Source organism: Mytilus galloprovincialis, chromosome 3 (genome assembly GCF_965363235.1).
Source record: "Mytilus galloprovincialis chromosome 3, xbMytGall1.hap1.1, whole genome shotgun sequence".
NCBI lineage: Eukaryota > Metazoa > Mollusca > Bivalvia > Mytilida > Mytilidae > Mytilus > Mytilus galloprovincialis.
This window is the reverse complement of record NC_134840.1, coordinates 68,993,882-69,019,664: the sequence shown is the minus strand read 5'-3', so window position 1 is coordinate 69,019,664 and position 25,783 is coordinate 68,993,882. Positions and strand designations below refer to the sequence as shown.

General features: G+C 30.4%; 1 protein-coding gene across 2 annotated transcripts in view; it reads left to right on the top strand.

Annotated features, from left to right (window-relative positions):
* LOC143068749 (E3 ubiquitin-protein ligase TRIM9-like) overlaps positions 1-25,783 on the top strand; it is a 73,868-nt gene that overhangs the window by 27,778 nt on the left and 20,307 nt on the right. For both annotated transcript variants that reach the window (XM_076243021.1, XM_076243022.1), the window contains exons 3-5: positions 2,682-2,915; positions 20,835-20,991; positions 24,676-24,815. In XM_076243021.1, coding sequence (XP_076099136.1) covers positions 2,682-2,915; positions 20,835-20,991; positions 24,676-24,815 — 531 coding nt within the window. The remainder of the gene's footprint in view (positions 1-2,681; positions 2,916-20,834; positions 20,992-24,675; positions 24,816-25,783) is intronic.

Sequence of the window (25,783 nt, the reverse complement as noted above, 5' to 3'; positions counted from 1 at the left end):
GGGATTCGAACCCATGCTACTGTGATATCGTGACACCTAATCGCCTGCACTGCAGCCGTCCTGCTAGACCACACGACCACCTGGGCTCTTAAAAATAGAGCTTTCGCTGGCCGTGTGTTACCTTTCCACGTCAGTTTTAATCTAGCGGCGTACTGCGGTACATGATATATAAGGCATGAAGATGTTATTGTTACAGATCAGCTAAATTATCTATAGTAAAGGATCCTACAAATTAATGTAAGATACAGTCTATATATATATATATATATAATATATATATAGTGATTTTGGTTGAGTGGGGAAAAGTAGGCGTCTATTTTGAATCAACAACTCCTCTTACAGCTTTCAACCTAGATCTTTGAAACCTCACAGAAAGATTGAACACATACGGAAGTTGTGTACCTGCTATTGTGGAATTGTTTGAGAATTTTTTTTCCCTATATTTAAATGTTTTTTTATTGACCATTGTTCATTGTTGAAACATTATGTGCAACTTTGCAATTTGAGTCTTTGTAGACTTTGTAGCATTGTTGATTTTTAATAGCCTTAGTTAAATATCAAGCAGTGCTCTCATAACCTTAAGTAGATGTACAATATCTCTTCCCCCATTACATTTGCATTAGATGTGCTAGAAGAGTACGTATTTAGCTTGGTTTGTTGAAAGATTGCTCACTGTGCCATAGGTGTTGTCTTTGATTCTCAGCTAGTTAAGTAATAATTTTGAATGGAATTTTATGCTTTACAATCATTTTTTTTTCAATGATTTTCTTGTGCAACAGCATACAATTTTAGAACTGTGAACTTTTGTTTCTTTGTTTGCTAATACCATGTTATTGAAAACTTATCACTCCTGTTATACATGTTAAATAAGCAAAATTATTTTCTTTATTGTTTAATTTTCTAAAGTAGCAATTTACATAGCGTTTCCTAATAGAACTTGTGAAAATAGATATTTCCTTGGTTACATGCAATTCTGTATATTGGATTAATTACAAGTAAAGAATTTAAATTCAATAACTTTTTGTTCCGAGTTGAATAATATTATTGCAGAGAGATTAGCCTTTTCTATCTTTGATTCCATCCAAGCTTGCCATATCCGTTTTAAGGTTACTTAAATGTGCGATAATTGCTGGTTGCTCTGCTTTTCTGAATATGTCTCTATGTGTTATTGATTGATCTGAAAAATTAAGCGAAATATAGTTTAATGGAGTAAGCGAAACTGAAGTATTTGAGTGATTGATGAATAGATTCTATGAGTTTCTATATGCTATAAAACCAATATTCTATGACAAAAAATTCATGGTATACATATACTAATGAAACTGGTGGGTTGATATGACAGTTTAGAAACAGAAAAATTTTTACTAATTGATATTATTTTATCAGCTGTATGATGATGATTCAAATTACGATTTGACACTTTAATGTGATGAACTGACGTAAGGAAACAGTTGAAATCTAGGAGTAATAATAAAATTTCTATATTTAGGTATTTCTGTTGAAATGAAAATAATTGGTCCGTTAAAAAAAGTAAGGACTAGCTTGAAGACAAAAAAGTCCCTCCTTGAAGTAATAAATGACAGGACTACAGTTTTCTTTTCAGTGGAAACTGAAAATTATGTTACAAATGATGATGACTTCAAAATGAAAATATAAACATTGGAAAAGGGGCTCTCAAAATCTATTGCTATTAGTCAGTTCAAAATAATATCCTTTTGGTTTTACTGTTAAATTCATGAATTAAACGTATTAATGAAGTATGATATATTGTTTCAATATCAGATATGTTCTAAAAAAAACTATTTCAATGAAAACATATAAAAAAAAACAGTTTTGATTAATTTTAAAACTCAAGGGAAAGTGATATATTTGCATAAGAAAATTTATCTACCTCAATGTTAATAGGTTACTTTTACTTTTCTCCTGTTTTGTTATCAATATTGTATGCAGCTAGTTGCTGATATGTCATAATAAAACTTATTTTCAGCCTTTATATTTGATTAAGCCAAGAAATCTTATACATATTGAATGGGTTCTGTGTAGAATGTCTATTAGTTTTGGTGCATATTGTGTCAAGAAAACAGGTTTAGGTTTCCAGATATGCTGTAATTAATTTTGTTTTTGCGGTCCTGCATAGACAAATTTCTGTAAAATTAGATTTATTGTTTGTGTGGGTTGACCTTAGAGGTGTTTTTTTTTGAAAGATGCATGTTTTTGATCAAAGTTGAAAAAAAAACCAATGCGGTTTTAAAATGACATTTTGAAACGATAACATTGGTGCATCTATACTACAAACATTTCATTATTCTCGACTGATGTATAAAATGAAATGAAGTGTAAATGTCACTGAAACAGTAACCACAAAATGCAATATGTCAAGGCTTAGATAACCCAAGTCTAAATAACTGGTGAAACATTTTAACAGAGACTACTGAAGATCTGTAATCATGACAAAATCTTCAAACAACAAAATGTTTGGATATGACAATAGACAAGGTTGACCAAAAAATTTGAAATTTGGATATGAGAAAGCCAAGTTTCTTTTATTTCCTTCATAAACTTGTAATTGTGGTTTACAACATCTCTCTCTACCTAAATTACAAGATGAATTTTAGTAAATTCAAGGTAAAACAAAAATAAAACACCAGAATTTCAAGAATTATTTTTCTTATTATTTGTAGGGCAATTGTACTGAATTTGAAGCCAGAGTGGTTGCCCAATGTGATGCTTTGATAGAAGCTTTAAAGAAAAGAAAGTTAGAATTGATTGAGAATGTACATCAAGAAAGAGAGATGAAAGTCAGAGTACTAAAAGAACAAGTGACCCACTGTACCTCACTGTTACAAAAGACAACTGGACTGCTACATTTCTGTATAGAAGTGCTAAAAGAAGGAGACCCTGCTTCATTTTTGCAGGTAAGTTCCGCTTGTTTCTTTTTGCAATGATGGTAACTATTGAGGACTTCACTGGAATAATTCTGCTGCTTTACAATGGCTGCATTAATGCCTGAAGTCTAGTCAATCAAAATTTGTCAATTAATTATTTAGATTTTGCACAGAATTTATCTATCATGGTAATTTTAAACTATTAGCTGATTTACTCTCTCTCTCTCTCCCAGATAGCGCCAATCAAAATCCTTGATTGGTTTGATGCCTTTTTCAGGCCTTCACAAATGGGAGAGTTGATGAGATGGAGGAACTGAAATTTTCAGGTCATTTAAGGCTCTATAGTCTGCTTTAAACACAACATCAATGCAAGTATCCATGAAGAAACAATTTTCCCAGAATACTACTATAAATTTTTGTCACAAAAATGAATGAACCACAGTATTTTGACTTTGAATCATATACTTGTACATACAGATTTTTGTTGTTGAAACATTAGCTACATCTGGTTAATATATGATGTCTTAGGCTAGATCGTTTGCTTTTTCTCATGATATAAGCAGGTCAAGCAAGGTAAATTTGTCACTTTAAATGATTGACCATGATAATTGTTGTTGACAAGACTGGCCTTCTGGCCATTTATAATGTTCATGTAAAGCTGAGAGTTTATTGGATTGTAAACACTTCATTTCTTTTAAATCACCTGAAAGCCATGTCCAGTAATGATATTAATCAAACATTTCTTTTAATTGCATTCCAAAACCCCATCAATCAGTTCATCTAAATATTTTTGTTGCTTGATTCTGACAATTATTGGTATGGATTTGTTCATGCATGTACTACTATGTACACTGATACAGAAAGTAAATGTATGTTTTCTATTAGTATATTTTGTACCTGGCTATTATACTCTTTTAATTACCTTACTGACCAAGGTTAACTTTTCATATTATTTGTATATGTGGTGTCCCCAAGTGCTCTACCTGTCCATGTGATAAAAAGGCTAAATAAGGTAATATGAGACTGAATGACTTATGGTCAGTATAAAAGGGGAGGTGGAAATACTATAACAACAAACTTAAGAATTAAGAAGAGGACACAGTGGAAGGAGTAAATGAAAGAGAAAATTAAAATCAGGAAGAAAGAGAATGATAAAGGTAGAGGAGAACGCTATTGTTTTGTTAAGATTGATTGATTGATTGATTGATTGATTGATTGATTGATTGGTTGATTGGGGTTCTACACCATTTTTCAGCATTATAAGCTATTTTGTGCCTGTCATTTTATTGGTGGAGGAAGCTAGAGTGCCTGGCGAGAACAACCAACTTCAGTAGGAAAACTGACAATCCTAGACAACACACCTTCCAAGTACAAGATTCAAATTTAGATCCTCACTGTTGTCAGTGTCTTGTTCAGTCAACCATTTGAAAGCTTTTTAGGATACTGTATATTTTTGTGTGATTATGGTTTGATCATTTATAATTTCCTGTAGCAAAATTTTGTAAAAATAACATTTTATAATCTTGATATGCCTTGTTTCACCCTAATTATATTTACCTACACTAAGTTATGATATGCTTTGTTTGACAAACTTGCAACTGTTTCCTGATCTAATAATTGATGTTTGTTTTTTCTTGACGATTATTTGAACATTTACAATATGGCACCAGGTGAGGTGATTCATTGCATAATATAAAGTACAAAAATACTGCATGTAAAACCTGCATACACACCAGGTATCTGTTCAATAAACATGCAAACAGTTTTTTTTTCCTTTTGAAGCATTCTTAGATAAGTAGGGTTTGATGTTGACCACTGACACTTCCTATCTAATTTGTTTTGACAGTCTGTGTTTTACTAGTGCAAAACTATCTTCTAATATTTAACAAAGTGAAAGAAACTATACAGGCTTTTTCATTAAAAATAGAAGAGGCTATGTCAAAATATTATTTCAGATGTTGATGATGTATCTATCAGTGTTTTACATGGTGTAGTAGGTTTTCAGATAGATCTTTATTTGATACAGGGGATGAGAACACCCAGGTAGAGATCAGCTGATGTGGTCAGGTGTAATAGAATAGGTGTAAACTATATCAAAAACAACAACAAATGTTTACATTTTATGGTCAATTCACAGGAAATCAATGATAATGATCATTATTGGAAACATTAATATAGTTTACCACTACTACTGAGAATTTCAGAAAATAAAAATAATAAAATATTTTTTTCAAGAGTATCAACTTTTTACTTTACAGTCATTTAAAAGTTGAAAAACCTAAAATACCAACTGTTTCATCAGATCAAGTTTATATCAATGTTATGCATTGATTATTAATGTCATTAAAAGCAAATTTAATTTGTTTTATTTCCTTACTTTTGGTAAATTAGGGTTTTAAATATTTTTGTGTATTGTTAAATATGCTTGAAACATGAATTGTGGCCATTGCCAGGTCAAAGTAATTGAAGGTTTCTAATGTAATTCTAAGTTTTTTGCATTCTGAAAAAATTCAACAGAAATACTTCTGCATATCTTTATTTGGATAACTCCATTCTAGAAACAATTGCAATTGGGATTTCTCATGAACTATTTTAAAAAGGAGAAGAACTTGATTTTATAAAGCTACCTATTCAGGTAAAAGTTTAGAAAATAAAAATGTCTGTAAATTTCCAGTTCATAAAGTTGTTCTAAGTCAGAGTTTACAACCACACCTTGGTTAATCAGTATAGGATTTTGTTTATGTTTCAAAACATTGTACATTTTTTGCTCTCCAAATTGATGACAAATTAATCCAGACATATGTTTTTTTTGTGCAATGACATTCACTAAGACATTCAATCAATCTAATTCTATAGAAGTTTTTTTTCTCAAACAAATCATATTTATATTACACATGCTCCTAAGTTCTCAAAAAAGAAAATATATGACAGTATCTGTGCTTGATTGTTCAACAAACAATCCCCTACAGCAATGTTTTATTGAAAAATGGATAAATTTTCATTGATGTCTCAAGTTTCCAAGATTCTTTTTATCATAATGATATAAGAATTCCTTCTCATGTAAGGAAACAAAGAAGAAAAATGAATAATTAATGACCAGTTTGCATTGCATTACTTTTAATGTTTTATCAATTAACAATGCAAATTCAAAAAAATAATTTTCTAAGGCATCAGGTATTTTCCAATATTTGTACTAAAGAAATTCTCAGGTTGTTTGCATAATTAACCATATCAGTCCCTTGTTAAAAATAATAACTATTTTGGTGTTCTAACTACTTTTTGGTATCTGATCAAAATGCCATAAAGACAACAGCAGAAAAGAAATAATTATTTGCATCAGGTGCTGCTCTGATTAATTATGTTTAATTCCTCAACATAATGTCTTTAATGGCATTCAGTCAGATGTATTTCTCTGATTGATGATTTGATTATGTAAGGACTTCAAACGTTTTAATTATAGGGCTATCTTTTGTTGATACCCAGACACCCTGATAAAGTTCATTACTGCAACAAGAAATTATTCCCTTTCAGATTATATCAAATGTCTGCTGCTTTCAGTTGACAAGAATTGTCTCAGCTTTATGTTTTTCCATTTAATCATTTTTCATAAAAATAAAAAGAAACAGCTTCCCTGGGGAGAAGAATTTCTAAATGATAAAATAATTTGTCAGCTGAATATCCATACTGGTTTTTGTATCGTTTTCTCCTTTTAATTGTTTTGATTGCTGATGCATATAATATTATATGCATTTATAGGAATAAAAAATTTATGGCTGAGAAATAAATCACCATTATGAATGTGATGTTTTGTGATTTATCAGCAACAATCGTAGTCATATTAGGTTATTCGACTGTAAATATAAGGCCTGTTAGATGATTACGTTGATGGCTTTCTGATATGGACCAGGAAATTACAAGTTTTAGTTTTGCTGGATATGACAAGCGCTGTTTAAAAAAGGCAATATTACTATATTGTAAGATTTACGACATTAAATCCTTGTAATTGCTTTTCTTTACTTCTTTCCTAACTTAAACTGTTCTTTTAAAAGCCGATTGTTTTTCATAAACGTTGTGTCACTTGTTTTGTTGTCCTCTGATATTCAGAGGTTGAAAGACCTTTTACTATGCTTGTAAAAAGAATTTCAAGTTTCTTAGCTGATATGTGACCTTGCCTTTGTGTAAGAACAGTGTGGGGTTGTCCTCAGCTCTTTACAATGTTGAAACTCAATTATGACATCTTAAATTCATTGTCATTCTCTGTCCCTTGTGATTGTGTAAAAAGGCAACCCAAGACAGTGGGTAAGATGAGAGGATAACTTGATTAAACTCTCAAGCTGTTTTAAAACTACTGGTTATTTAAAAATACTATAATATTACAAAATGATTTATAAAAGAGCCACTCTTAAAAGAGTTATGAGAGACTTTACCAATCCATAATGCAATCTATATTTATACAAATGCACTTATGCACTTCGAATAGAACATCGCATTATTTTAAATGAATTAATGGTTGTTGTCATAATTAGAAATATAAGTATACAATTTCTACAAATATAGAACATCTTTTCTAAAATGGTATTTTTAATTTGGTACGGTATATAATTTTTTTTTTAAGGAAAAAATGTTTTTGTCGAAATTAAAAAACAATCCTTAATAGAGTAACATTACAACTTCTTTCTATTTCATAAGGTTTTATATTGCTTTGAGTCTTAAAGTAATATGTTTGTACAAAAAACTTTAGGTTCAAAAACCGTTCACTATAAGATATACTTGTATTGTGATTTCTGTAAGAATAAAAAGAAGAAATTTAATTAAATTCTTGATTTATTTTTTGAATAGACTCTGGATTTTTTTAAGTGTACTTCTTGTTGTTCATTGTTAGTAGAGTGTCTAAGATAAGAATCATATTTGTTCATTTGACATTTATTAATGGGAACATATTAAAATTAAATGGCCCTCATCCCCATGGGAATATAAAAGATTTCTTTATTACAAAGACAATGATGAAAAGAATTTTCTTTGGGAAAAAAATAGTTCCTGTTATCAGTAAAATAAATAAAGCTTGACAGATGAAAGATGACCTGCAGCCAACTCTTAAGGTTCTAGCTAAGTTACAATGAGCCCTAATCTATTCAGCCACAATGGTCAGTTCTATAAATCACATTGTTCAGTAGGCTTGAAGATAAAAAAATAATCATTCTTGTGATGTTTATTCTCTTTGATCATGGTCAGCCTCTGACCAGTAATTAATAAGTGACCTCTTTTTATATATTTGTCCAGTTTGTCTGGCACCCTGACCATGGCTGCATCAAGTATCCGGCTGTCATATCGTTTCTAAAGATGGCATTCTGTAATGATTTATAGATGATTGTTCCACCTCCAGGGTGACTGCTTTTATTAGTTTTTGTCTTGAGTTCTATGTCCACATTTTAATTGAGATATCCTGCAGTTATTGTGAAGTTGGAGACTGTAGTTTTATTTTTATGACTTTCTAAGCTCCCTTCTTTTGTGATTTATTGTTTTGTAAAGTACAGTTGTTTTTCATTGCTTCTTATTCTAGGATTTTTGTTCTATTTTAAGCCTTTTTTTAATAATAGTTGTCTTTAGTAATTGATTGATTGTTCTTCATAGCTTAATAATTATAAATATATAATATATGTAGCCAATATTACACAAATACTAGGAGAATGAAAAATAAAAAGCTGTGCTCAAATTTTGCCTGAATAAAAATATCGTTGAAATTATCAAATTTGGTTTTTGACAAGGCAATTTGTTAACCAAAATTTTTGGGCCTGTTGAACTTTTCAACTAGTTTAATTCTTTAAGTTTATCCTTTTTTTATTATATTTTTTTTACCTATAATAGACTTGAGTTAAGCATAGATGTAATATTACATCTATGAGTTAAGTTAATCATTTAACAAACAAAAAATGCACATTGAAAAAAGACAAGTTCTGCTGTTTTATGGCATTGGAGTACTGTATTGACTAAAGGTAAAATATTTTGTTTTTTTTCAACATGACAAATTAAGTCCCCTGGGAGATTTGCCACACAGGTCCTCAAATATTTAGATTAGTCAGTTTGTGCTTAAGTTATATTGCAAGCATCATCCTTTGCTATTCCTTTCTGTTTATATCTTGAACTTGACCTCATCTATCAGTTAATATTCAAATTATGTGTATTCAATTGTTCTACTTTCTTTAAAATAACATTTCAATGTTTTCTTAGGGTTGTTTTAAGATGAAATATTGATATATGTTATAGATAAAATATTGACAAATTGGTTGTTGAAACGTATAGACATTGAGAGATGGGTTGTTCAAAAAGCCATAGGATCCAGGATAAGAACCAGATTGGACTATTCCTTAGAGTATGGAATTTAAATTTGATATAATTGATAACAATACATTCAAATTCAATCAAAACTAGTACATTTGAATAGTACTTCACTTATTTTACATCTTATGATGTTCGACCTGAGTGATATCCTTATCTACTTAATCATACAATGGAGATTCCTGTGAATTCCTTTGTTCAGTGAGACAAAAACATTTGATGTTTATCTTCATTGACCATGGGTCAATTAAAAGTCCAATACATCAATGACCACAACAGAGTGTCCAGTCTGTCAGTCTCTGTTTTATTGATTGTATGGCACCAACACATTGTCATATTTCTCTAATTGCTGCATTCTTCTGTGATTTATAGCAGATTGGTGTACCTCCAAGCTATTAGAAATTTATTTGTTTTGTTCTTGTCCTCCCACCCAGATGTGCTTGATTGTCCAAGCATTCTTGAGAAAGAAAACCATACTACTGTGACTATAATTATTTTCTTTTTGTCATTTTATCTTCTGAATTAATTCCAGAAAACTATGGTAAAATGGCATTCCCACAGGATCATATTGGAAAAACATTAAAATTGAAACATTGATTGATTGATTGATTGATTATGTTTTGGTGAATGTATATTCAGGATGATAAATATGATTATGGAAGTCAATATAATACTTCCATGCTATGATAAAGGATTTCAAAAATTTAAAAAAAATTAGGTGTTTAGATTTTCTTCTGGAGATCAGTATGAGACTGTCTGAATGAAAAAGGTTCTTGTTAAAAATGGCAAAAAAAGTTATGGTGATTGTAGGAACAACATATTTTCGTTTTCAACTTGTTAAATTTGGCATTAGAGATGCATCTTTTTCAAACAAACACCAGCATGTTTATTTAATACCAGATACCAATATATATTCCTGTAACAAATTTCATTTATATAGGAAATCTGCATCGGAACAGATAATGATCAAGATTAAGTATTGTTATTTTTATTATAAAATATGTTATAAATTCAAAAATAGAATTTAATGTTTTGTAATAGCCAAAAACATTTGACTGAATGCTCACAACAATAGCTAAAACTCACATTTTGATTGTTATACTGAAATCACATTGGTTAATTGTTATTGCCAAAATTTCATAATGTTAAAATTTGGAGTATACAAAAATTTGTTTAACATTTTAGGGATTCCATGTAAAAAATTTATCTTTAATTATTTTGAAAATAAATCACTAATTTGATGATTCAAAGATATACATACATGTATAGCTTTCTATATCATCTCACTTCTGAAAGATGACATGTATTTAAAGATAGTCTTTAAAGTTTGATAAGAAAAATTATCTAATTTGTTCCAAACTATAACTTTTCATTGATGTTAAGATGAAATTAGATTGAATCGAGATTGACGGAACATTACAATATATTTTGCGGTATATTAAATGTTTGAAGCAAGAAGTTTTTGCAGTATGACAAGGCAGGGTTTCTGTGTATTTGTGTTTGATGTTCAGAATATTAGCCTAAGTGAACCCTATAATGATTTCAGAAGAAAATTGACAACATTTACATCTCTAATCAAATTCAATCAATAGTCTTTTCTGATGACTGAATCCAATTTGATTGCATTTGATGTACTGTAAAATCTGTTTGATATCAAAATGTCCTATATGCCCTTCGCCCACAAAATGATACCCTTACATTCAAAAGCCTTTGTTTTTTTGAGTCTTGTAAATTTTTAAATTTTATATATGAAGAAAATCTTTGTATTTTTCATAAATTGAAAATTTGCTGGATAAGTAGAGCTATTATGCTTTAGTAGTCTATCATCTTGTTGAATGTATTTCTTTCATTAAAGCTTCTGTATATGGTGGCAGAACTCTGAAACAAAGCGTTGACTGTGTACATAGGCATGCATTTTCCTCAAATGCCTAAAATTAAAAGGAGTTCAAGAAATTCTTTACCTAACCTGGAAAAAAACATAGTTATAACCTGATTGAATTCACACCATGATAAAGACTTTCAGAATGTAAAGGTGGTTGTAGCTGGGTGACATACTCCTTTACCTACAGGCTTACAATGCAATAAAAAAATTTATCCAACCTTTTAAATTAATTCCATGTGAATACATTGAGATATGGGTAATATGTCAATCAAACGGGCAGCAACTTTTAACAGCACAATATGATTTTTTAACAATAGATAAAATGTCTATAGAAAATGGCAAACTCTATGTGTAGAAAAGTTGCGGTTACTATCATAGATATGCCATCTCGTCAAATTTCCCAAATGACCTCACACAAAAAAACTAAAATTGCTAATAATTATTTTGATTAAAAAAAATTAAAGAGATGGCTACCAGTCAAGTGTAGCAACAGATGACACTTTAAAAAGACGTGACATTTAATCATTAAATGGTTAATCATTTTAATTAAGACTCCCCAGTATTACTCATACTTGGCGCTGACCTAAAACAGTTAAAATGGTGACAAAAACAGATTTAAGAACCAAAGAAATTCAATATTTGTCCCATCCATAAAATTGCTTCCCATTTGTTGATTATTCATCCTCTGCTTTGGTAATCAAAATATTTGAAGACGAATTTGTAAAGGAATTTTAAAAGAATTTAAAGTAAATCAAATATTACAGTTTTCGAGGATAAAAGACAACTTTACAGTTGACAAGGAAACACTATTTGATTTCAAAGAATATAAAAGTTTCTATTGAAGGAATCATCTTATCTGAATACTTCTGTTGATGTAATTTCAATATGCGGCATGTTTCTCTGTCAATCTGTTTGAAGGAACTACGACAGGACAGTCAAATCAATAAGACAGTTCTATAAAAGTGTTTCATTAGATTTTATTCTTGCAGAATTCCGTCATAAATAAAAGCAGTAAAAATACATGCACTAAAATTTATTTACAGTAGATTCATTAGTTTGTTGGAATATTTTTCCTGAGGTTTATAGATTTTGTGGTTTTTGACAAATTTTGATGAAATGAATTTAGGAAATTTAAATTTTATTGAACACTTATTATAAAATGTGGTTTACTAAGTCCATGAAATGCCCCTCTTTGACTCTGAAGATTAAAGTGAAGGTTGGAAAAAATAAAAGGGAAGTAAGTCCTACACTGGAGGAATTGATCTCTAAGTTATAAGAAAGGGGAAAATAAGGTGGATATTCAACGACTATGTTGCCCTAGATGTATTTTCTTTATTGATAATAAACTATGTTTAATCTTGTCTCATTTGTATGTATCCAATATCTCTTGATCTGATCTATAATTCAAATTTGATCAAAGATTATAGTATGCAAAATTTCCCAGATGAAGACATCAGATGAAGCTTGTTAAACTCCTGACATTTCTTATAAATAACTTGGAAAGACTGACATAAACAATCTTCGGTCAGAAGAAACATTGACCAGTCTGGTAGATATTAAATGTTTGTCATGATAGATTAGATTTACTGGTCTAGTGGAAGAAAGTTGATGAAGTTTCCACTAGAAAGTTCTTGGTAAGGTTATGTAAACAATCAAGTCGCCTAGGAAAGACTAGCTATTTTATCTCCTTCATTGGCTAATTTCATTGCCATTTATATTCATTGTTTTAGTTACGTGGGAGCATTTGTACTTGGATAGTACTCTATATTTTCTTTAATTTGTAAGGTATACCAATCTCATGAAATTTGATGTTTTAATTAAAACAATGAATTTTGATAAAATACCAAACTTAAGAATACAGGGATTAAACATTTTTGTGATTTGTAGGAGTTTTATTTGTCCCTGGTCTTTAATTCTGACTATATATGTCAATGGAAGATTTACATTTCGAAACCAATTATATTGAAATTTCAGTAACCACATTCCCGTTTATTCTTACTTCAAATCCTATATATATCAGTTATCATTGGGTAATAAAGAAATGTCTTGATATTAAAGCCTAAAAATTATTTCAATTATATGTCACATACATCTCTTGTTTAGTTAGTTGAAAATTTATTCTGGCAGAAAGATAGCATTACCGGTATATGTGTTGATGTTTACAGCCATCAATCAATAGAATAAATCAAATACAATGTATTATGAAATATACAGTTGGAAGATGAAGAACAGAAATAAAACTGATGTACTTTGATAAATGTATCTTCATTACTTGCTTTTACCAATTGTTTAATGACACTTCACACCCTGTAACAGTTCTTTCTGATTTGCTTGTAATATTTGTTACTGCATATAATAACCTAATTATGCTTTATCGTCATCTTCATTAGTTCTTCAACTTAAAAATTGCAGGAAATCTAACATTGGTTTCTTTTTTTTACAGATAATGACCTCATATATGGATATTTCATTAAATGATCTTTGCACTGTTGGAACTTAGAAAATAATAAATTAAATTATTAAACCATATGGACTGTATATTTTGATAGATTTTTATATCATTGATGATGGTTGATTTTTGACATTGATTAATGTGTATAGATAAGTAGAAACATATTAATTTGTCATACAAATAGAACCAATAAAATACAAATAAATTTTATATCTTTTTCTCATAGGTTTACACTATTCATCATGGTGGGCTTTCAAATCAAACATTTTGACAGCATCTTTTGAAATGAGTTATTTTCATCCATACAAAATGGAGTATTCTGATCTTTTACATGCTCTAGATTAAATATTTGATCAATGAGCTAATTGCAGTGGACTTTATAGGTTGATAATAAGGCAGATCTCTCTGAGAGTGTCATTTTATTGTGAAGAATGACTTTTCCTGTCAAAGAAAATGGCCAGTAATTTGTCTCAAACTGACCACTGTTATCAAAATATGAGAGAGGCCAGATGGTCAAATTTGTCTTATTTATTGGCTACTTCAGACATTTAGAGAGACTGCTTATCAACAGATAATTGTTTTATTATAATTTAATGTTTATTTATATTTATAGTACTGTATAATTATAAGAAGATTATTATATACAAAATACTTGGTTAAAGATGAAATAGTGATTTTTAAAAGATCACAATTTTCTCCTCTTTGCTCCCTTTTTCAAATTAGCCTTTTCAGTGAGTGATCTTTATATTACCTCATCAAAATTATAAAAGGAAGAATCTTAACTTAGAAATGAAACCAGAAAAAGCAAGATTTTTGAGAGATGACAAACATGAAATCTTAGATATCCTTGAAATGCAATAAATTTCAGATGATCAGCTGCCACTTTCATCTCTTTGCTTTTCTTGTTTATAGCTTTGTTTTGTTTAGTTCACCATTGTACTCACAATTCACTATCCATTCTAAACACTGTCACTTCAAGCTATGTTCGTTTCTTTACTTCTTCTGGCTTTTGACCTGTCAGCTTTTTCAATAGCTATTGTTTTCCTCCAATCTTCATACTCTTCCTTTAAGCTTCCTTTCTTGACACTTTAACTGTATCTTTGAAGTTCTGCTTTTGAACATTTCTCTTCAAGTCTTTCATTTGTCTTTCATTTGTAATATTATTAATTAAAACAATAACCATCAAAGAAAGATTGATATAAGGAAAATAGAATTAAAAATATATAGAGTTTTGATTTTGCAGAATGACAGTAAAAAACTGTAAAGAGCAATGATCTCAGATATTGTGACTATCCTAACAACAAAACCAATAATATTTTTTTTTTTAAATATTTGGTATATTTACATATTAATAAGTCTCCATTCAAAAGATTTATTGAAATAATAAATTTTATTTGTAATGAAAACAATTCTTGCCAAGCTTAAAAATTAATGGATTGTGCCAGTGATTTGTTGCTATAAAGTTTACATGGACCATCTGTCAGAGCTAGTCCTGGCACCTCTGAGTCTGTCTTATCTAATCGATAATATAGATTTTAATGGTTTGAACTTTATCATTAAAACTGATGTTTGTTAAAAAATAAACTGTGTTTGATCTTTGTGTTTCCTAAGCAAACAGCTTCAGGTACTCTACTCCAGGTTTGAATTACATGAAACAGTGAAGCATGTTTAATCACTGGTTTCTGTCGATTATATTTGCTTTTTAATTATTGTTAGTCATAAATTAGGTGATAGATTTTCATCATTTGAATTGTTTCACATTTTATCATGTCAGGGCCTTATATAGCTGATATGTTTATTACATATTTGCTCATTGTTGAAGGCCTTATGGTGATATATAGTTGCTAGCATTCATGTCTTTTAGACTTTGATGAATAGTTGTCTCAATGTCTTTAAAAAAAATGGACAGAAATAGAAAAGCTAAAATCTATCTTAGAACATACTGTCAGAGAAATTTGAAATTTTGAAACTCAAATAGGTTAATTATGAACTTATTTCATTCCAAGATTAATTTGGAATTAGAGTCAATTTTTAATTTTTTTTCATCATGCATTTACTAAAATAGAAACTAGTAAAAGGATTCTGTTTATATCAAGTACCATTTGATGAACTGTTCAGTCCACTCCCATATAGACATAGGACTTTGAAGCCTAAAGAAAAAACAAATTTATTTAGTCATAGAGATGAAAGAAGGTTATATCATACCCCATTTAGTGCAATAATGCACATAATCATAAAGTGTAAAGAGAAAAGTTTCTTTTCTGTAGAGTGCACTTGCCTTATGATCTTATTATTAGACATTGGCCAGATGCACTATTACTCCCAGGACAGTTTTTTGTAGGGAAGTAAGGAGCAAGCTGGTATTAAATTGTCCAATCAAAAGTTAAATGAATCCCCTTAAAGAGCCATTGGATATTATTGAATATTTACTTAATGATCCTCGACGGACATTAAACAATGGATGAAGGTTAAAGGTTAACTTGTTAAAGAGATAATGGGTGATTAGTATTCTGTCCCTGATCTCAGCATGATTCACACAGCTTTATACAGCAGGTGGTTGTCTGCTTAAGATTTAAAAAGAAAAGAAACAAGTTCTTGCAAGAATCATTAAAAAAAACACAGACATTAAAAAAGAAAAAAAAATAGCATCAAGAAAAAAATAATATAGCCATTAATTTACACTAAAACTTGGCTATTATGTTCAACTTTGAAAGTTTAATTGGTTTATTGTGTGCCTTGAGTCTGCCTTTGACTTTAATGAGGCAAAAACTTAGGCACAGTGAATTTTGAAATTGTATACAATGTATCTTACTAAAGGTTATGACCTCATACGAATAAACAACAAAATTGTGGCATTGAGATACATGTAGTAAATGCCTCTTTGTATCAGTCTATCCATCCTTAGCATTCTCTCTTAAAGGCACCATTGAGATATACAGTGTCTTTTCCAAACTTTGTCAAACAATGTTAAATATGTTTTCACAGTGAGAGCTTGTATCACTCTGAACTTCAGAGGTCAAAGATCAAGGTCAAAGTCACAACTTGGTTCAGGATATTAAGATTTGTATTCACCATTATCCAGTCTTCATCAAAAACAATATGGGGCATACTAAGAGCTTGCATTTGATTTAGTTTCAATTTCATAGGTCAAAGGTCAAGGTTGCCTGATAGCATTACAGTTCAGCCATTATGGTTACAAGAGCGCAATTATTTGTTTACATTTTACCGGCAAGTTTTTTACCCCAAGATGGTACTCAGAATAGAATCCTATACGGCTTCTGATTGGTTGATACAGGATTGGAATTACATTTAATCAAAAGCTTATCCAATTAGGTTTAAAAATTGCCGAAAATCATATTCACATTTTTCGAAGTATAGAAAATATCTTCAATTTCTGCACGTCGGAGCCATTAAAAATATGCCTTTTTCATTAAGCGAAAAAAGTAGACGATTTTTTTCAACTGCATTTTAAGTCAATTTGAGCCGCATGACCCTATATTTTTTTTTAGTTGTAATGCAACACCGGCATTTGTACTAACAGGAACTGCCATCCGATTTTCCCTAGTTTGTGAAGTCTTCGAGAAAAAAAATACGGAACACTAGTGGTACCCTATGGAAAATGCATTACGAATAATTGCGCTCTTGTAACCTATAGGTTGCATTTCTGTAAATATTGACAATGCAATTTCCCATAGGAACTCCTTTTACGGCTAAAACTGTACCACTTTTACTATGAAGTTTTGAAAAAAATCTTATCCTAGAATTGAAAGTTCATATGCACCACAATTTTTTTCAAAGGTCAAAATATAGGGCTGTGCGGCATATTTTCAACGTTTATATGCCCTGAACTTCTCAGAGTTTAAACTTACACTAATTTTCTTAACTACCCCTACCTCGAATGAAAGGTTACCACAGATTTCAATGTAAACAATATGCACATGTTTATTTACTGGTAACATTCCCAAGTTCTGTCTCTGCGATATGGAACACAGAGAGCATAACTGGGAACCAGTATGTAAACAAAATTAATTTTCTATGAATATTCTATTACTCCCCAAAAGAGGCGTGTTTTGAGAAACAGCTGTATTTACAAAGTGCAACCTATACAGACATTTATTCAATTAGAAAACTCTCTAAAATCAGTTTTTCTCACATTAATACTCATTTATCAGAATTGAAGTCTTAAAGAAATCACTGTGTATACTCTAAGTTTTTCTTTACTATACATTTTATACCCCCTCCCCTGTTTCAATTTTTTAAAGAATTTGAAAACAAGACTTTAATTATTGCCAGCTTACCCTATTTGCATATTTTCTGATAAAAAATGCCTAGAACCTGTTAAAAACTGTTTTGATAACATATTGAAAGCATATCAGAATATCAGAAATGTAATGTTTAGCAATCAATCATTACAACATTCAAGATTATATAAAGTATCCAATCCAACCTCTATCTCCAGTCCACATCTTACTGTATGCCTATTTGTCAATTAAAGAACACATTTTCTGCCTCAAATGGTCAATTTAGAATTCTTGTCACATCAGTATCATCTGTAACCATATATCTGACACAATTTAGCTACTATATATATAATAGAAGTGTTCAAACAAAGCCATATTTGCAATAGTTGTATGCATGCAGATACCAGTCTGAGATATAAATTCACTTAAAATGTTGTATAGATGACTGCTAACATCTGATTTTTGCATAACTTCCAAGCATAGTTATTGCTTTCTATATCAAGAACTTTAAAATCATAAAATCATAGCATTTACAAGTTAAATTATTTGTTTTATGACCCAGGGGGGTAGGCAATTTTCTATGTTTTTTGCCCCTGGGGCCTCAAATTTCCTAAATCATTCTGCTGTTTCTAGCAATTTAGAATATTTAGTACATATTCAGGTTAGAACACACTATTGTAAGTTTTCTTGAGATATTTTTGTTTTTCTAGCTTGTATTTATTATGCCTTGGTGACAAAAATGCAGATTTAGGTGTTGCGGCTTACTTTTGGGTTATCGAAAGGACACAAATACCCCATAAATAATATTCAGGAAGGATCTATGAGTTTCAATGACTGCGAAGAGTAAATATAAGCACTTCTTAACAATTTAACTTACAAATATGCAAATATTATGATTTAATTTTGTATCCAGGACTTTAAGTAAACTATGCATACTGTAAACTGTGAATTTATGCTGAGTCATCATATTTAAGGCCCAGGATTCTATCAATCTTCATTAAATATTTATAAAACTTCTTATTTGAGTTAATTTCTTTAAAATCTGTGAAATAAAGCAAATTTGGTTTAATTCTGAATGTTCCCCTTTTTCACCCTATATAGGTTGCATTTCTGTAAATATTGACAATGCAATTTCCCATAGGAACTCCTTTTACGGCTAAAACTGTACCACTTTTACTATGAAGTTTTGAAAAAAATCTTATCCTAGAATTGAAAGTTCATATGCACCACAATTTTTTTCAAAGGTCAAAATATAGGGCTGTGCGGCATATTTTCAACGTTTATATGCCCTGAACTTCTCAGAGTTTAAACTTACACTAATTTTCTTAACTACCCCTACCTCGAATGAAAGGTTACCACAGATTTCAATGTAAACAATATGCACGTGTTTATTTACTGGTAACATTCCCAAGTTCTGTCTCTGCGATATGGAACACAGAGAGCATAACTGGGAACCAGTATGTAAACAAAATTAATTTTCTATGAATATTCTATTACTCCCCAAAAGAGGCGTGTTTTGAGAAACAGCTGTATTTACAAAGTGCAACCTATAGAGAAATGACACTTTTTTTTAACAAGGCTTTGAAAAATATCAAAAATTGTCATTTAGCTCGGAAAAAATGTGAAATTGTGAGAAACGGGATCAAATGGACTTTTCATCAACGTGAATTCATGCTATAGTCTGTTTCCTATTTGTATTTATTTCTATATCTGAATCTAGGGTGGGCTCAAATGTCGACAAAGTATGAAGAGAATGCAACGTTTTTGTGATATCTACTGTTTCTATCGGAAAAAGCATGTATTTATCTTGAATTTGAAGGTAAATTTTGGTTTTTAACCTTAACGACCGTGTCTCAGTTGCTATTCTAGCAAAAAGCTAATTTCGTGAAAATTGGCCAAAAGGGTCCCTAAGCAAATACCAACGATTTAGTTAAATTGCAAAGTAGAAAAATTGATCTTGGCATTGAATATCGTAGTCCAAGAATAGTTTCTCTTGCCAAAGTAGAAATAGTATCATATTTGCAACATTTGGAAAAACTATAGTCTGTTTCAAAAACGTGTTTTTTTAAGAAATGGTTTCATATATAGCCATTCTTCAAAATCCGATGTAGCTTTTCCATATCAAAACGGTTTTGTCGACAATATGATCAGTGCTGGATGACCTTCGAAAAATTAGGCCAATAAATTAACATTATCTTCATGTCTCTTTGACCAGTACCGTATTTGGTGAAAAAATCAGTTCCAATTTTAGGCCTGATCGGCGGGCAAAAACTAATTCTCCAAATTCAGAGAGTGATCAGATAATGTTTTCAAGATGTGATATCATCTAGATAGACGCCAGCGCGACTTTTGGCGCGGGCGCTTTATTTTCGGAAATTTTTTCACTACCGAATAGGTTACAAGAGCGCAATTATTTGTTTACATTTTACCGGCAAGTTTTTTACCCCAAGATGGTACTCAGAATAGAATCCTATACGGCTTCTGATTGGTTGATACAGGATTGGAATTACATTTAATCAAAAGCTTATCCAATTAGGTTTAAAAATTGCCGAAAATCATATTCACATTTTTCGAAGTATAGAAAATATCTTCAATTTCTGCACGTCGGAGCCATTAAAAATATGCCTTTTTCATTAAGCGAAAAAAGTAGACGATTTTTTTCAACTGCATTTTAAGTCAATTTGAGCCGCATGACCCTATATTTTTTTTTAGTTGTAATGCAACACCGGCATTTGTACTAACAGGAACTGCCATCCGATTTTCCCTAGTTTGTGTAGTCTTCGAGAAAAAAAATACGGAACACTAGTGGTACCCTATGGAAAATGCATTACGAATAATTGCGCTCTTGTAACCTATAGTGTGATTGTGAGGGATGGCTTGCCTCCCATTATCCATGTTTTCTGTTTGAAAGCAATTGCATATGATTATAAGTCTTGAAATAAGAAAACGAAACACATGGTTGTTCGTTGAAATATATTTTGTCTTATGCATATTTCTATAACATTTTTTTTCTAAATTTTATGACTTTTTAATTTCAGGTTTCTAATGGATTGCTTAGCAGAGTTAATATGGCTAACCAGAACTTCAACAAGGATATAGAGCTGGTACCTAGAGTTTCTCCAGAGTTTGAGCTAACCTTAGATTCAACACCAGTACAACATTCAATACAGACCATGAACTTTTTCCAAATGAAAGGTAAGCTAGGGTTGCACCCTTATAATGATGCTATTCCAAATGTCTGTGGCAAACACACTATAACCTTCAATATAAGCTTTTCAATTTCTGCATATACATGTATATATTTTTATGATATAAAGAACTACAAATTCTTTGTTTGAAAGGGGAAGCTATGGGCACTTATTAAGTTAATAAACAGTTTTAGAATGATAAAACCATACAAATATTTTTCTGTTTTCCATTTTCTGTAGATGATTTTCAGTTAACTAATATTTGACTCTAATGTGATCAAAATTCAAGTTCAATATTAAATAAATCATTTTACAACAGCAAGCAAATCAGTTTCTTTTCTGGTTAGATAATCACAAAAAAAATATTTATCCTTGACATTAAATCAGCAATTGTCAAAAGCACTATCAGAATGTGTTAATAAAAACTTCCTTTTTACTTGTGATTAGATAAAGCTGTGTTTATTTTCATCTATCAAGATAAAAAAATTTGTTCAGTATTGATGTACTTTCATGTCCTGAAATCATCTCAGCAGCAAACTTTTCTTCATTCCTATTAATACTTATAGATAGAGGACAGACAGCTTTTAGCTAATATCATCATGGGATAAAAAAAAATTAATCTTAAGATATATAATGAGTATTTAAGAACTTATCCAATATTTTAAGAATAGAATGACCACTGTGCTATTTTGTGTATAATTTTTATCTGTCAAATGATACTGATTTGAATTGGTTTTACTCTACAGAAAACTTAAAAAAGAAAAACATCTTTTGTAATAACTCACAAAAAAGTATCTTATTGGCTCACAAAAAGATAACTTAAAACCTTACAAAAAATATTTTAAGTAGCTCACAAAAAAAAATATCTTACTGTGGCTTGATTATAAGTGTTTCTCTCCAACAATTACAACTATTTCAAACTGAAACACCAATTGCAAATCAAACTGTTCAACTGGTCAGAAATTTTAACCAACTGCAAAGTCAAAATGTTACTGGATCAGAATTATGAAAAAACTGCAATAGGCAGAGAGAAACACGTACAATCTAACCACTATAATACCTCACAAAAAATATCTCAATAGCTCACTAAAAATATATGTTATTAGCTGACTGTAAAATGTTTTATAATTTGAATCTATCAGATGGGACAACAAGTAAGTAATGCCTGCATGGAGTACCACTTTATGTTACATATTTGTCTGTGAATGATGTTGTATTTTGAACACAATTAGTTGTGTATTGTTATCATGAACTGTTGGTTATTTCCAATCAGTATTGCCAATGCAATGCATGAATTCCTGTATTCCATTTTCCAATTTTAGCTGTTACTCCACTTATTTTACCATTTTTTATTATCTTTTTTTAAGGGAGGGGTGAGTTCAGCTAAAGGCAGTATGAGCAAACTTTAGTTAATAGAAAATGATTCTTCTAGATAATTATTTAATAAGTTTCCATTATCTTTGTATGGTAAATTAGCCTTGGTGTATAGAATTTCAAAAAAATCTATACAAGACAAAAAGATAGATGAAGAGACATATGAATTCATTTGGTCTGAAATAGTATGTCACTAGTAATTCCTTCTAAGAAAATTACAAACTGTCAGATTTATAATAGACACTTTTAATGGAGGAAAAAATGTTTCTAGAAATGACACAAGATGGATAAAGATATACAATGCCTTAGTTTTGCTCTACAAATACATATCTCTCATACTTTTTTTTCTAAATTATTCAATGACTTTTTTATCAAATTATGAAATATCTGCACATATAGATATACTTTCTATGATGATGCATTAATGTTTTATATTATTTGTGATTGGGTATTATTTTAAATCTCATTTAGAAAGTTTCAAAATTCAAAAGATAATATAGAGCTGGTATGAAGTCAGGATAATGAATGTGCTTTAAAAATCTGGCAATAGTGACTTATGATTGTGCTTTAAGTGTAAATTTCATCATAAAAAAAGTCATTTTCAAATGAAGGACAAAAATGCCAGTAAACTTTTTGTTTTTATTTACAAACTGCATAACCCATATCATATCTAAATGCCAATGACCACTTTCATTTGCATTATTATGTATCCAATATCATTGTAATTTGCATCTAATAAGGGTATTGCTAAATCTTAATGTAAAAGCATGGTTTGGTTACCTGTATGGCATACCACTGCTGGACTGCTGGTCTAGTCAGGGAAATAATTGGAATTTTAGTCATTCCTCATTAACACCTCAAGGTCCTTTGAATCAACATAATATTTGTTATGAAGTACCTTTATTGAACCATTCAAATATCTTTGATGTAAGCGTGGATTGTTACCTTTATTTAACCTGCATGACATACCAGTGCTTGCCTCAGTCAGAAGATAGTAAAAATTCCCAATGATTTTGTACATTCCTTGATAACAGCTCAATCTCTTCCTTTCTTTCAATATTAAATTTTATAAAAGTACATGTACTTAAAAAATCTCGAGTTAAAGCATGGTTTGTTACCTTTGTTTTACTTGCATGGCACAATTTTATTTTTGTTTCAGCCAGAAAATAGTTGGAATTCAAAATTATTATATGGATTCCTTATTCACAACTCAGTGAGGTATAAGAGGTCAAATGGTCTAAGTAGTTATACTACTGTATGATTAGACTGTCAACACTGAGGTAGTAAGTCAGAATCCTGCAAGTGGTATTTTCCTCGCCTCCAATCTTTCTTGGCTAGGATTGTCAGTTTTTCTGTCAAAGGTCCTTGGTTCTCTTCAGGTGCTCCAGCTTCCTCCATCAGTAAAAACTAACTGCCAAGAAATAGCAGAACAGTGTTGAAGTGGAGTTAAACACCAAATAATCAATCCATTGCTTGTGTATAAGAATTAAAATTTGAGATGAAGTACATGTACTCTAAAATCTGAATTCTGAGTTTTCCTTGCATGGCATTGCTTCTCTCAGCCAGAAAATAGTCAGAATTCCAAATAAAGTTATGCATTCCTTCTTTACAGCTCAATCTCTTGTGTATCAATATGAAATCTATTTTGAAGTACAAGTACTCGATAGCTTCTCTGATATCTTTGAATATCAGATCAATAGTGCACTTGTGCTGCTTGAAGATGATGATTTCAATTAAAACGCAATTATCACTCCAGAGAGATTTTGTATCTTTCTTATTTACTGTATCTTGTAAAAGCATAATTAAAAGAAAAACTGAAAAATTAAGAGAGTACTTTCAAGCACCCCTTTTACAATTTTACTGTCAGTTCTTATTCACTTGCAGTATTGTAAGATGACTAGTCAAAGATTATTATTTAGAAATATATTTTTGAGTGACTGGAACTCGTAAATTCAATATTAAAAAAAAAAGTAAAAAAGTGCCTTCAAGCACCTCTTTTTACTATCAGATTTTTTATATACTAACTGTGTTATAGTATTCGTCAAAGATAATTAGCTGTATATTTTTTAGCGAATGGATCTCATAAATGCCAAATTAAAAGAGAAAAAAAAAAGGCCAAGAAATTATACAAGCACCTCTTAGTTTAATCTGTCAGCTTTATTTATAAAATCAGCATTGTACATTGACTAGTCAAAACAAGCATAAGTTGATAATTAACAATATATTTTTTGGCCATTTTAATTAATGTTATGACGAAAGTATGATGAGTTGTTTTGGAAATAGTAATGCACATAAATGTGTTTTGTCTATTTAACAGCTCCAGGAAAGCCAACCATATTACCTGAGGAATGTAGTGCTGAAAACAATAGCGTAACAATAGTCTGGCAGCCACATTCAGAAAGTATCGTTGACAATTATTACCTAGAGATTGATGATGGAAATGGCGGAGATTTTAGAGTAAGTTTAATTTCGGAAATGACTTCTTCCATGATCCTGTAATGAAAGCTCATGTCATGAGTTTGAAGAAGTCAGCCCGTTCTTACTCATATTTCGACGTTTGATCTCAAGTAATGAATTAGCAGTAAATTAAAGACCAAATGTTTTTGTGAAGCTATTTTATCTTCAGATTTTTCTTTAATTCTCCGATGTGAGCTTTTTAGTACAAAAGATTGGTTAACACATGAATTGTTTTGGCATACAATGGCATACTTTGAAATTAACCAATTTTGGACCAATTATTCCTTAGGCTGTCTAAAATAGAAAAAAATACTATTTATGGGAGATAAAAGTGCATGATCTACCATAATATCTTTGGTAATTGCATTTCTTATCAATGGAAAAAGTTAAATAAGGAAGTTGAGACAAAAAATAGCTCTTAAATGGCTTCCTTTATATATTGACGAAATTCCTTCGAAGACAGAAGCCACACACCAGGAGCGTTGTGTTCTCAGATTGAATTCATTCCACAATGGATGTGCCATTTGCATGATTGAAAGTTTTAACATGATAACTTGGAATTACAGATCACATTGGTAATATGATCAGAGTTTCTTCAAGTATTCCTTTAATTTGATTTCCCATGAATCCTTTGTACATGCCAAAAGTTTTTGAATTAGTAAATCTATTTATCTCTGTCAGTTATAATTTTTAAAATTTTAAATTTGAAGCTTTTGAAAAAATTGTTCATCTTTAAAACTCTTGAATTATGTAATATTCTCTTTTTCTGATGCATTCATCATTATTTGATTATTATCAAATCGAGCTGAGTAAATTGAATTCATTTTTTGTGGTATGAATTCAAATACCAAGACAAATTGCTACAGAATGGATTAGAATATTTTCAGAAAAACTATAGAGACCTTGCCATATCCAAGTACACATAAAATTAAAATAAGGATGCAATGAGGCATAGATAGATATCAATG